We start from the raw sequence: 12535 nt of genomic DNA on the forward strand, positions 1-12535 counted from the left end.
ACACTAATCGGGTGTGGAGCAAGACTTGCTCAGGCTCTCTCTTTGAAATTTTGGAATTGGTGGTAGATGGGAAGATATGATAGTCCCCTCTGGAGAATAGGTTGTTGCTTTTGGTTCTTTTTCTCTTCCTAACTTGAAAGAGCTCAAAAGGTTCAGAATATGACTGCTATTGGGGGAAAAGCTGAAAAGGTTACTGCTTTGAAGATGTTATGACACAGATACAGGTACGGCACCCCCAAATGAAGGCTTACTAACTCACCCGTTGGGGATACCAAGAATTTTAAATTGTGCCAGAGGCAAAGAGGGGGAAGCTGCCCCAACATTGCTCAGATGCTTGTTTCTTGAAAAATCAAGTCCAGAGATGCCTGTGATTCTTAGGTTTGTTCAACTGATTTGGGTTTGTTGGTATAAATTGATTCAACTAATCTCCAACGGCTATTAACTACTCCAACAGATCTTTATATTATCAGCACTGTAAACAAAACGGCATCGTGTGAGGACTTACGAAGGCCATTAATTAGTACGGGTTGTACGTCACTGTATATAACTTGTTTAAGGACATGGTGGAACGACGTCGCACGAACTAAGGTGTGTTTACTGTAAGGGAATATTGGGCCAAAAAGCGGTTCGAAGCCCATTATATATGAATGAAAAAAATTCTTTCTATTATTGTACAGGTTCAATTCAATCGGAAAATTTTTAACTTCCACACTATGTAGGCCTTTTTTATTCTTAAGCATCTTAAAATCAAATGAATATGTCATATCCAAATCCAAATACAAGATACTAAAGTCCTTGAGATTAGATCCTGGTTGTATCATAGATATGAGGTTTATCAGAAGAGAATGTTGTACTGATTTGAGCAAGATATATAAGCCTTTATAGTTTATAGCCCATTATGTTGATACTTAGGGTCTTCACCCAACCCATTGAAAAACCAACCCAACTGATTTTTGAACATTAAATAGTATCAAGCCCATAATATGAACAGTTCAGAGCACATAAGCCAGTCACTACAATGGGCTTGTAAGTTACCGTTCTTGCTGTTGTTGCATTTTTTTTTTCCAATTCATGACCTTGTCCACGATTAAACTAAATGTGTATCTAGAAGAGTTTTGTTTAAGATCGGTGGGGGACAACAGAGTCCATCAAAACTCTTTGTAGATTTTGTTGCTATATATTTGTCGTCACTTTGGCAGCCCATTTCTCCATAGACCTCTTTACCGCTTGACCAACTTATTATCCTTATAAAGATACTAATCTCATCCCTCTTTCTTCTTATGTACCAAGACTTTGGGATCCCTGAAGTAATGTTAAAAAGATACTAATCTCAATTTTGCCTTATTAGTGAGACAATCTCTAACAAGAACCCAAATTTTAGCCATCATACTAATAGTGACTCTTACTAGCTCTACCAAAACCTATAACCCATGTCCCATTAATGTCTCTCAAAGTACCACCCCATGTGACGTCCTTCTCTTGATATATCTCATTTTTAAAAGAATCCCCATGTAGTTAGGCTTAACAAGTCAACAACTATGTTCCCCTAAAGGAAGTTTCATGAATGTTATACTATCAATTTCTTCCCCTTAGAATTTTTCTTTTTGCAGTGGATTCATAAAATACACAAATCCCCATTAAAAAAAATGGAAACCATGAAAAAAGATTGAATGACTCTAATTTGATTCAAGAAGTTGCTAGGATTAGGAAACACCATAGACAAATAGAAACATTCCAATTCTTAATAGCTTAATAAAATTTGCAATCCTTTATTAGCCAAATTTAATGGGTCATGAAGCCATTCCCTAAATGGACCATTAGGGCTCCAGTGAAGCAACTAAAAGCTCAAGAAAAAGCCCATTTTGTATCACCTATTCTTACACTCAACTCAAGTTCTTGAACTGTTCAGCTTTTGATTATTTAATGATTTATTAATTCATTCAGGTGTGATGTGATGAGGTATTAGGGGCTGTTTGGATTCAAAAATTTCATCACTCAATTTTCGTTACTCAATTTCTATCACTAATTACTCATCACTCATCATTCATCACTCATCACTGATCACTTAATTTTTCACACCTGTTTGGCACCATCATTCACTTTCCATTACTCAATATTTTTCACACTATTTATGGGCCCCATTTCTGTCACTTGGTCAGATTTTTTTTTTCTCCACTTTTCTTTCTTCATTCTCTATTCTTCAGTTCGTTCTTTTTTCATTTTTCATTTTTCTCCCTTTTCACCTTTCTCATCTCAAATTTCTCATCCAGAACAAAATTAAACATGCATAAATACATTCCAAAAAAAACCCAGATTTCTCAATCATAAAAATTAAAAAAAAAAAAAAAAAAAAACTCAAATCTGCCCAGGCCATTGATGTTGATGTTGCTGTTGCTGTTGTTGTGGCTGTGGTGGGTTTTAGAGTTTTTAAGGAGCGAAACGTCGGAAACGGTCGGTTGCTGCTGTTACTGCTGTTGGAACTTGGGCACCTTGAAAACGGGCTAGCCATGGCCGCCGCTGAGTTAAAACGATCGGACCCATAGCCGCCGCTGCTGCTTCACTATTTCACAAACCCAGATCACCGAACCAATGAAAAAAGAAAAAAAAAAAAACCAGATCACCGAACCCAGTGAAAGAAAAAGAAGAAGAAAAAAAAAAAAAGTGAAGAACACTGGGGAGACCGAACCCAAGAGAAGGAAAAAAAAAAGGAAGAATAGGGGAGACCGAACCCACAAGAAGAAAGGGGAAAAAAAAAAGGAAGAACAGGGGAGATCGAACCCAGGAAAAGAAAGGGAAGAAAAAAAAAAAAAGGAAAAGGTGCGACTGGTACTGTTTGTGGGTCCCTCATGTGTGTTTAATTACAAAAATGTCATTGAGTTATGAGTTATGGAAACTGAAAACACATTTTGACTGTTTTCAGTTTCCATAACTCATAACTCAATGACATTTTTCATAACTCTGTTTCCATAACTCATAACTTAAAAATTAGAGAATTGAGTGATGGAAACAGAGTTATGGAAACAGAGTTATCGTTTGCCAAACAACCTTTTTGCTATAGGTCCCACCATTTTTGAGTTATGAGTTATGGAAACTGAGAATTGAGTTATGGAAATCAAAAATCCAAACACCCCCTTAGTATTCACTCCTTTAGAGGCTGTTTGGCCACCTTTTTTTGGTCACTCAATTTTCGTCACTCAATTTCCGTCACTCATCACTCATCACTTATCACTCAATACTCATCACTCATCACTCATTACCCATCACTTAATACCCGNAAAAAAAAAAAAAAAAAAACCCAGCCAACGGAAACTGTGAAAGAAGAAGAAAAAAGGACCAAACCCAGAAAGTGAAAAGAGAAGAAAAGAAGAAGAAAAAAAAAAAAGAATCAGACCCAGACCTAGAAAGTGAAAAGAAAAGAAAAGAAAAGAAGAAAAAAAAAAAAAAAAAGAAGGAGAAGAAGAGGAGCAGACACCCAGACCCGTGAAAGACAAAAAGAAAAGAAAAAAAAAAAGAGAAAAGAAGATAAAGAAGGAGCAAAAATCTGACTGTGGGCCCAGTTATGTGATGTTATTTATAAGTTTGCCATTAAAAATTGAAAACTGAAAACTGAAAACAGCCAAAAGTTGTTTTCAGTTTTCATAACTCATAACTCAAAAAGTAGAGAATTGAGTATTGGAAATAGAGTTATGAAAATAGAGTATTGGTGCAGGCAAACGAGTATTTTGCTATGGGTCCCACCATTTTTGAGAATTGAGTTATGAAAACTGAGAATTGAGTCATGAAAATACTCAATCCAAACAGCCTCTTAATGCCTAAGTCCCTAAGCCTGGCATCTCTTGTTCGAATCGAGATTTTTAGAGTTCTTTATAGTATTCTACCACCTTTAGTCTTGATTGTTCCTTTAATCAATAATTTAAACTATAACATGTCATTAATCCACATACAAAAACCTTAAACAATAATGTCACATTATCTATTAAAAAAAAATTTACAAGTCAGATTTTAATCAGTTAGTCCTATGGTCCCTCATTTTTCTTTTTCAGGAACAGCCTTAGCAAACAACTTCCACTCGATTTCTTAGTTTTTACTTTTGGGAAGTAAACTTTGATGTTCCTTCCACAGAAAAAGTTACACAAACATTACAAGAAAAGGTGCCCCAAATTGTAACTCCAAGGAAATAATGTTTGAGTAAAGCACCGTCCATTCTACTTGTTGATTCTTGTTGATTCTGATCCTTTCAAAAAAAAAAAAAAAACTTGTTGATTGTGATATTTTTATCATCTAACCCAAGGATATAATTGTTTGACTAACCCGGTTTCCAAAAAAAAAAAAAAAGTTTGACTAATCCCAACCATTCTAACATCATTGCTGGATGAGTTTCTTTCTATTGCTTGTAGTTTATTTATTAAGTGCAATTTACCAAAGAATCATCCCAGCACAGATACACTTACATTAGAAACAAAAAGTCTAGGAACACATTTTGGCATACATTTTGCTACAACTTTTTATGTGGCAGTTAATGAATGATGATTGGAGTGCTTTAACTTGTGGACCCATGTGTGTAAGTGAAGTAATTCTTATCCAATTACTAGCTAGTTGACCCCTAAGTAAGTTGTGGCATGGTGTCTACAAAAGGGTGTATCTCTAGAAATTCGTCAAATTCAAATGGACTTGATCAATACAAAAAATTTGGTAATTGTAAAGTTGTGATTTTCAACTATGTTTTGTTGGCTTTAATTCCGTGTTAAATTTAATTGTATTTAGTCAATCATTTCCCTGTATGTTTGAGGGATTTAATCTAACGGTTGAGTGTGAGAGTTTGGTGAAGATTGGCGAAGAACAGTGAAGTCCGCGGCTTGCTCGCAACTGACTCGTGAGTGGACAACCCGGGAAAGGTCACATGAGAAGCACCTGCTGGAAGTTGAATAGTCAAGTGCCAGGTGGTATTTCACGTGTCATTTTGAGAATAACCCGCGAAACTCAATGCCTAGATGTTTTTAAAGTGTGCTTTCCTCACTTCTTTACCCACATTATATAAGCCCACATTACCTACAAAATTGTAAGGAGACTTTCATAGAGAAAATCCTAGAAATACACTTGAGAGTTAGAAATTGTAAACCCACAATCATCCACACAATTTCTCTTAGTTTTCCTCTACTCCTACCTCTACAATTACAAATCCTTGAAAGGTTCTTAGCCGAACATAACTCACCCAATCTGAGTGTTGTGAGTTGTTTTGGTGCATGTGAGAAGTATTGGACGAAGCTATTGATTGACAAATGCAATTTGGAGCTAATTGTAGGATCCAAATAACTAGTGAAGACATGACATAGTAAAGTCCATTGGGAGCTGGAACTTAGAGGGTTCAAGTACATTGGGTAGATTAGACTTGAAAGGTCTTTTTGATATCTTTGTACTCCAACTTTATTCACTAGTAGATCATTTTGACTTGAAGGGCCGTGGAGAGGCTTTTCTCCGAGTACTTCGGTTTTCTCTTTAATAACACATTTCGATATTATCTTGTATTTGCATCTTTCTTCCTCTACTCTTTGTGTTTTACATTTATTGTTTATTGTATTTGATTATGCAATAGAGTATTGTTTCGGTTTATTGCGTTTCATTTACTTTTATTCCACACTTAGATAAGCAGAGTAAAATCAATTTTGCTGGATGTTTAAAATTGGGGGTTTAAACAAGTTATAGTGTTTTACACTATTGAGCTTTCACTGAGTACTTCGGTTTCCTCTTCGATAACACATTTCGGTGTTATCTTGTGTTTGCATTTCTCTTCCTTTATTCTTTGTACTTTACATTTACGGTTTATTGTATTTGATTATGCACTAGAGTGTTGTTTTGGTTTGTTGTGTTTCATTTACTCTTGTTATAAACTTAGATAAGTAAAGTAAAAGCAATTTTGTTGGATGTTTAAAATTGGGGGTCTAAACAAGTTATAGTGTTTTAAACTATTGAGCTATCAGTAATTACAAATAGAAAAGGAAGTCTGAACCCTAAATGTCATCGATAAATTTAGGTCTTGAAATGTTTTAACTGGTCTTGAAGTTATTGAATTAGCATCCACTAGCAATCAAATATCATTTCTGCTCCAACAGCTACTTCAATGAAGTAGAGGGGGGTTAGGATGATGATGACTTCAAATGATTTATCATACCTCCAACCGCCCGCACTAGTTTATACTTATACAAATTACGTTAAATGTTAATAATTCTTTGTCAGTGAGGAATGGATTAGTTTGAGTCGTCATGAAATGGTTGGAATGAGCATCCTCTTGCAATTATATACTTTTATTTTTGCCATTCGCTTTCTTTGCAGATCATTTTCAATCAGTTTATAAATAAATTAGATTCAAGATTGCAAGCAAGTAGTTAAATTATCTGTTTTTTTAATATACAATAACTATCACTTTGAGGTGTCCTAGTTGCATTGGACAGACCTCCAACAGCCATTAATTACTAGTTTTAAAATATATTGTGCATCATCTTTAAGCGTGTCAATTCATCTAAGCTTAAAAAATAATCCTAGCATGTACAACCAAAGCTAGCAATAATGGTGGGTTCCAGTTAGCTCAACTAGTAAAATTTCTGATGATTGTATAAGAAATTTGAGGTTTAATTCCCGTTTACACAAAAAAACGGTTGGTTTCTTGGTCTGATAATAAAGAGCTATCATTAGGAGCGGACGCCATAAGTTAAGACTCTCTATTTAAAAAAAAAAAAAAAAAAACCAGCAATAATGTCCCATCTAGGGCTGTCCAGAGACCCGGCCAACCCGACCCATCCGCCGCTGCCGACCGAACCCGACCCGCCGCTGACCGGTCTGACTTCTCTGGCGGTCGGCGACGGGTTTGTTCCTCCAAAACCCGAGTTTGGCGGGTCGGAGGTCGGTTTTCCTTCTCCAAAATCCGATCAAACCGATCCGACCGACCCACACGATTTTCGGTGATTTTTGGTAGATCCGGTGAGATCTAGACCATTTTCGTCAAGATCTTGGCGAGATTTCGCCGGATCTAGCAAAGATCTTGCCGAAAATGGCCTAGATTAGGCCGGATCTAGAGAAACCTCAAAGATTTTGGCAGGATTTTCGCCGTTTTCATGCGTTTATTTTCATCGTTTTCACGCCGGTTTTGTCATTTTCTGGACTTTCGACCCCGACCGACCCGACTGCCGCTTGTTGATGGTCCGATCTGCCCGATCCGATTATTCCGGCGGTCAGCGGTAGGTGCATTTTTTTGTCACCCGATTCCGGCAGGTCGGTTCCGGGTTGGGCACAAACCCGACCCAGACCGACCCGTGGACAGCCCTAGTCCCATCTACAAAAGGGTATGAACCTAACCTAAAAACAAGGACTATATCTACTTAAATCTGCCAATGAACTCTTTTAACTTGATAAATTCCTTCTTTCATTGACTTTTTAGTAGTTGGTAGAAACCATGTCTAATTTGATTTATTGAGACCATGTCTAATAAGAACCCAAATTTTAGCCATCATACTAGCAGTATCTCTTAAATAGCTCAAACAAAACCTGTAACCCACGTCCCACTAATGTCTCTCAAAATATCACCCCAGTGTGATGTCGGTCTCTTGTTTTATCTCACTTTAAAAGCATCTCCATGCTGGTAAATTTTCTCCACTTAGAAATTTTTTTATTCCGGTAGGTTCATAAAGTATCCTAATCCCATAGTAAAAACAAGATTCCAAGGCCGGAAGAAACAGAAACCATGAAAAAACCTTGATAATCAATAATTTAAAGTAAAAAAAGTCATTAATCCACATACAAAAACCTTAAATAATAATGTCACATCCGCTATTAAAAAGAAAAACAAATTTACGTCTAATTAATCAATTAGTTATATAGTTTCTATTTCTTCTTCTTTTTCAGGAACAACCTTAGCAAACAACTTCTACTTGATTTCTTAATTTTTACTTTTGGGAAGTAAACTTCGATGTTCCTTCCATAGAAAAAGTTATACAAACATTACAAGAAAAGATACCCCAAATTGTAACCCCAAGGAAATAATGGTTTGAGTAAAGCACCATCCATTCTATTTTTTTATGGACAAAGTTTAGTTACAAACTCACTTAATAAAATAAATATTACTGCATATTTTGAAAATCTAACCGTTGAATTACATGTTCTTTATGTTCTTAATGCACATGTTAATTTTTGTGTCAATCGGATATCATTTACTATATAATCTATAATCTTATATTTTATGCATAATTTTAAATTACAAAAACTTGCAATTTAAAAATTTATTGATGACATAGCTATTGATCTTTAATTTTCTTGAAATTTTGCAAACATGGAGGACATAAGAAGAAGATGCAATCCAATGGTTGACAAATTCATCTCCAATAAAAAGATATTGAGTGAGTTTGTAGCCTAAGGCTACAATCAATTTTGTAGCTAAACTTTGTCTTTTTTTATTATGATCCTTTCAACCAAAAAAAAAAAAAAAAAGGAAACTTGCTGATTATGATCTTTCTATCATCTAAGTTTCAGACATTAAAGAAAAAGACGCCCCGCCCCAATGCTAACTCAGGGATATAATTGTTTGACTAACACCAACCACTCAAGTATCAAAGTTGGATGAGTTTATTTCTATTGCTTGTAGTTTATTTGTTGAGTACAATTTACCAAAGAATCATCCAATCACAGATACGCTTCCATTAGAAACAAAAAGTCTAGGGACAGTTTGCCACAACTTTTTTATGTGTCAATTGAGGATTAGAGTGCTTCAAGTTGTGAACCCATGTGCAAGTAAAGCAATCCAATTACCAGCTAGTTAACAACTAAGTAAGTTGTGGCAAAGCGTATGCAAAATGATGTATCCCTAGAAATTCATCAAATTTAAAAGGACTCAATCAATACGAACAATTTGATAATTACAAAAAAAAAAAAAAAAAATGGAGGTTTGAACCATAGATGCCATGGATAAATTTAAGTCTTGAAGTTACTGAATTAGCATCCACTAGCAATTAAATATAATTCTGCTCCAACTGCCCTCACTAGTTTATACTTAATACATATATTGTAAATCATCCCTAGCCAACTGCCCTCACTAGTTTAAACTTAATTCAAATTATGTTAAATTGTTAATCATTCTTTGCCAGTGAGGAATGGATTAGTTTGAGTCATGAAGTGGTTAGAACGAGCATCCACTTGCAACTATATATACTTTCATTTTTGCCATTCGCTTTCTTTGCAGATCATTTTCAATGAATTTACAAAATAAATTAGATTCAATAATCTAAGCAAGTAATTAAATTATCTTTTTTTTTTTTAATATCCAATAACTATCACCTTGCGGTGTTCTAGTTACATTGGACAGACCTCATACCTGTTCAATTCCACCGTCATTGCAACAATCAAATTATCAATACACACACACAAAACTAAAAATTTGCATAATTGTCAAGTTATATCACAGTTTTCCTAAACATGCAAATAAAGTAAATGAATAATTATTCCTCTTTTCCATACTAAAATTTTAAAATATTTAAACAAGGGAACGGGGTAACCATTCCCCTCCCCACCCCTCTCCTCTCCTTACCACCTAAACTACATCATATTCAAAATTAATCTTGAATTTATAATTAGATTGATCAAGAGTTTAAAATATTTAAAATTCTTCTTAAGCAAATATCCCTTGAGGGTCTTTGCAATGGAGAACAAAGGACCTTAATGCTTTCAGTATCCTAAAACTTTTTAATTAGAGTCTCTGTCATTGAATTTATGGTATACCTCTATGTTAAAACAATGTGAAGACTCCCCATGGTATATTGGTATGATCATTATTACATACATCCCTTAACTTTTTGTATTTCAAATAAGACAACTGCCTTCTCAAAAAAAAAAAAAGACAATTGAGTCTTATGTTAGACTTCAATCACTTTTATAATATTGGGCAAAAATGGCCACGTGGACACTAACATTAATTACTTTAACCCCCAAAAAAAAAAAAAAAAATCTCTTGTTAAATTTTAATTCCAGTGCGTTTGGGTTGTCCGCTAGTTAGTTGGAGTCTTGGAAGTATTGAATTAGTACTCATAAATTGTTTAATGAATTTGTAACGTCCATGTTGAATAATTTCTATTTCAATAAGCTCGATGATGAATTGCTACAAAACTTGAAGGTTATGCTGTTATCTGTTAAATTGTTAATCATCCTTAGAAAGTGAGGCGAAGTCAGAAAAGGTTCACCTAGAGAACTAATTAATTACCGAGCATCCAATGAGGAATGGATTGTTTTGAGTCATGAAGTGGTTGGAATGACCGTCCACTTGCAATTATATACACTTTCTTTTTGGCAATTAGCTTTCTTTGCAGATCATTTTCAATGAATTATAAAAATAAATTAGATTCAATAATGTAAGCAAGTAGTTAAATTATCTGTCTTTTTTAATATCCAATAGCTATACCCTTGGGCTGTCGTAGTTGCATTGGACCGACCTCCAACTGCCACAACTGGTTTATAAAATATATTGTTCATCATATTTAAGCGTGTCAATTCATCTAAGCTCAAAAAATAATCCTAGCATGTACAATGTGCAACTGCAACCAAGACGGTATGAACCTAACCTAAAAACAGGGAAAATGACTAATTCATTAAATCATTCGCTTCTGGTTTTTGCCTAAATTGCAATCCCTTCCCTTTCGCTTTTTTATTTCCTTCTTCTTCCAACAAGAGACCATGGCTGAAGTCTTCCTGGGACAAGCACTTGCCACTTCAATCATTAAGGTGGCACTTGGTAGATTGGCCTCTCCTGAGGTCATAGACTACTTCAAGAGAAGGAAACTCGACGATGAATTGTTACAAAAGTTGAAGGTTATGCTGTTATCTGCTAAATCAGTGCTCGTTGATGCAGAGGAGAAGCAATTTACAAACCCAGCTGTGAAAAATTGGCTGGACGAGCTTAAAGATGTTGTTTATGTTGCAGATGACCTTCTGGATGAGATTGCCACTGAAGCCTTACGATCCAAGTCAGAAGCTGAATTTCAAACTCGCACCAGTAAGGTATGGCGCTTTGTCTCTACTTCTGTTAATTCATTTGACAAAAAGATACAGTCAAAGCTAGAAAACGGTCTAGGGATATTACAAAGAGTCATAGAACAAAAGAATGTCCATAATCTGAAAGAGGTTGCCGGTGGAGTACCACTACCACCACGACAATTAACAACTTCTTGTCCTGAAGAATATGGTGTATATGGTAGAGATATTGATAAGGAGGAGATATTTAAGAAGTTGCAATTAGATAATGCAAATGGTGATGAGATATGTGTTGTTCCTATAGTGGGTATGGGTGGGGTTGGTAAAACAACCCTTGCTCGGCTTGTATATAATGACAACCGAATAAAGGAGAATTTTGATCTCAAAGCATGGGTTTGTGTTTCAGACACATTTGATGGTTCTATAATAGCAAAAACTATTCTTGAAGAGGTCACTTTGTCTAAATGTGACATTAGCTTGAATTTGTTACAAAATTAGAATAAGAGAAAGCTTAAAGGGAAAGAAGTTTCTCCTTGTTTTAGATGATGTTTGGAATGAGAGTTATATTGTTAAAGGAGTACTAACAGTGGCAGCACTCCAAAGCTAACCAGGTACTCCATCTATCCTACATCACTACACTTCAAAATTTCATACCCTTTTTTTTTCTAGATTTAATTAAATAGTCAAGGGCAGGTAGGAGTTTCACAAAAAACTCTTGACTACATGTTAAAACTTTTATAGCTGGATTGCTCTGATCCAGTTCTTGAAAATTTTTTTCTTTTTGGGGGAGGGGTGGGTGCTACGTTGGAAAGGATGGGAGTTGTTATGAACCACAGGGTTTGTGCATTTATAATATCTTTGGTAGATCCTGGTAAAAGTTCTCTCAACAACTTTGGGGCTTTTGACCATGATCTTCATAATTACCATAATTCATTGCTAATTATCATTGATCACAATAATGTGAAAATTGAAAAACTTCTCAGAATGTTGCTTATGTATGGCTTGTTGCCATGATCTATTTAATATAGTTTGATTTTTGCCACTAACTGTAATAAAGATAAATTACTTGATAAAATTATCTGATACTCTAAATGTAATAGAGATATAAATCTATCTGGGAAGTCCATGACCAAAATATACATATTTTTCCATTTCGTATTGAATATTACACAGATCTACTTGTTTGCATTCTCATTATTTTCTCCTAAGGCCACTGACCTTAGCATTTATTTTTGATGTCCTGCAAAACCGTGGCCAAACTTTGATCCAAGTTTCCTCAACAAATTGTAGCTATGGACAATGATCTTATTGTTAGTTACCCCAACTCACTTCTTTTTTCTTTTCTTTTTTTTTCAACAATGAGAATCATGAACCCCATCTCTAATAAGGGAACTTTAGCCAAAGTAGCTTAAAATTTCAGCCTCTATATTGGAAAACAAATATATTATTTATTGATTGACAGCATATAAAACATTAATAGAAACTTCTATGGAAGAAATTGGCTCTGCTAGCTAAGTAATGTTAGTCT

At 35.0% G+C, this 12535-nt stretch overlaps 1 protein-coding gene across 1 annotated transcript; it reads left to right on the forward strand.

Moving 5' to 3' along the window:
• The first annotated feature begins 10482 nt into the window (after positions 1-10482).
• Positions 10483-12529, forward strand: LOC111996274 (putative disease resistance RPP13-like protein 1). The gene is given in 2 exon segments (XM_024028235.2): positions 10483-11502; positions 11504-12529. Coding segments are annotated over 2 exon segments (903 nt in total). The 5' UTR covers positions 10483-10710; the 3' UTR covers positions 11615-12529.
• The last annotated feature ends 6 nt before the right edge of the window (positions 12530-12535 follow it).

The sequence above is a fragment of the Quercus suber genome, unplaced genomic scaffold, assembly GCF_002906115.3.
Source record: "Quercus suber isolate HL8 unplaced genomic scaffold, Cork oak 2.0 scaffold_34, whole genome shotgun sequence".
Classification (NCBI taxonomy): domain Eukaryota; kingdom Viridiplantae; phylum Streptophyta; class Magnoliopsida; order Fagales; family Fagaceae; genus Quercus; species Quercus suber.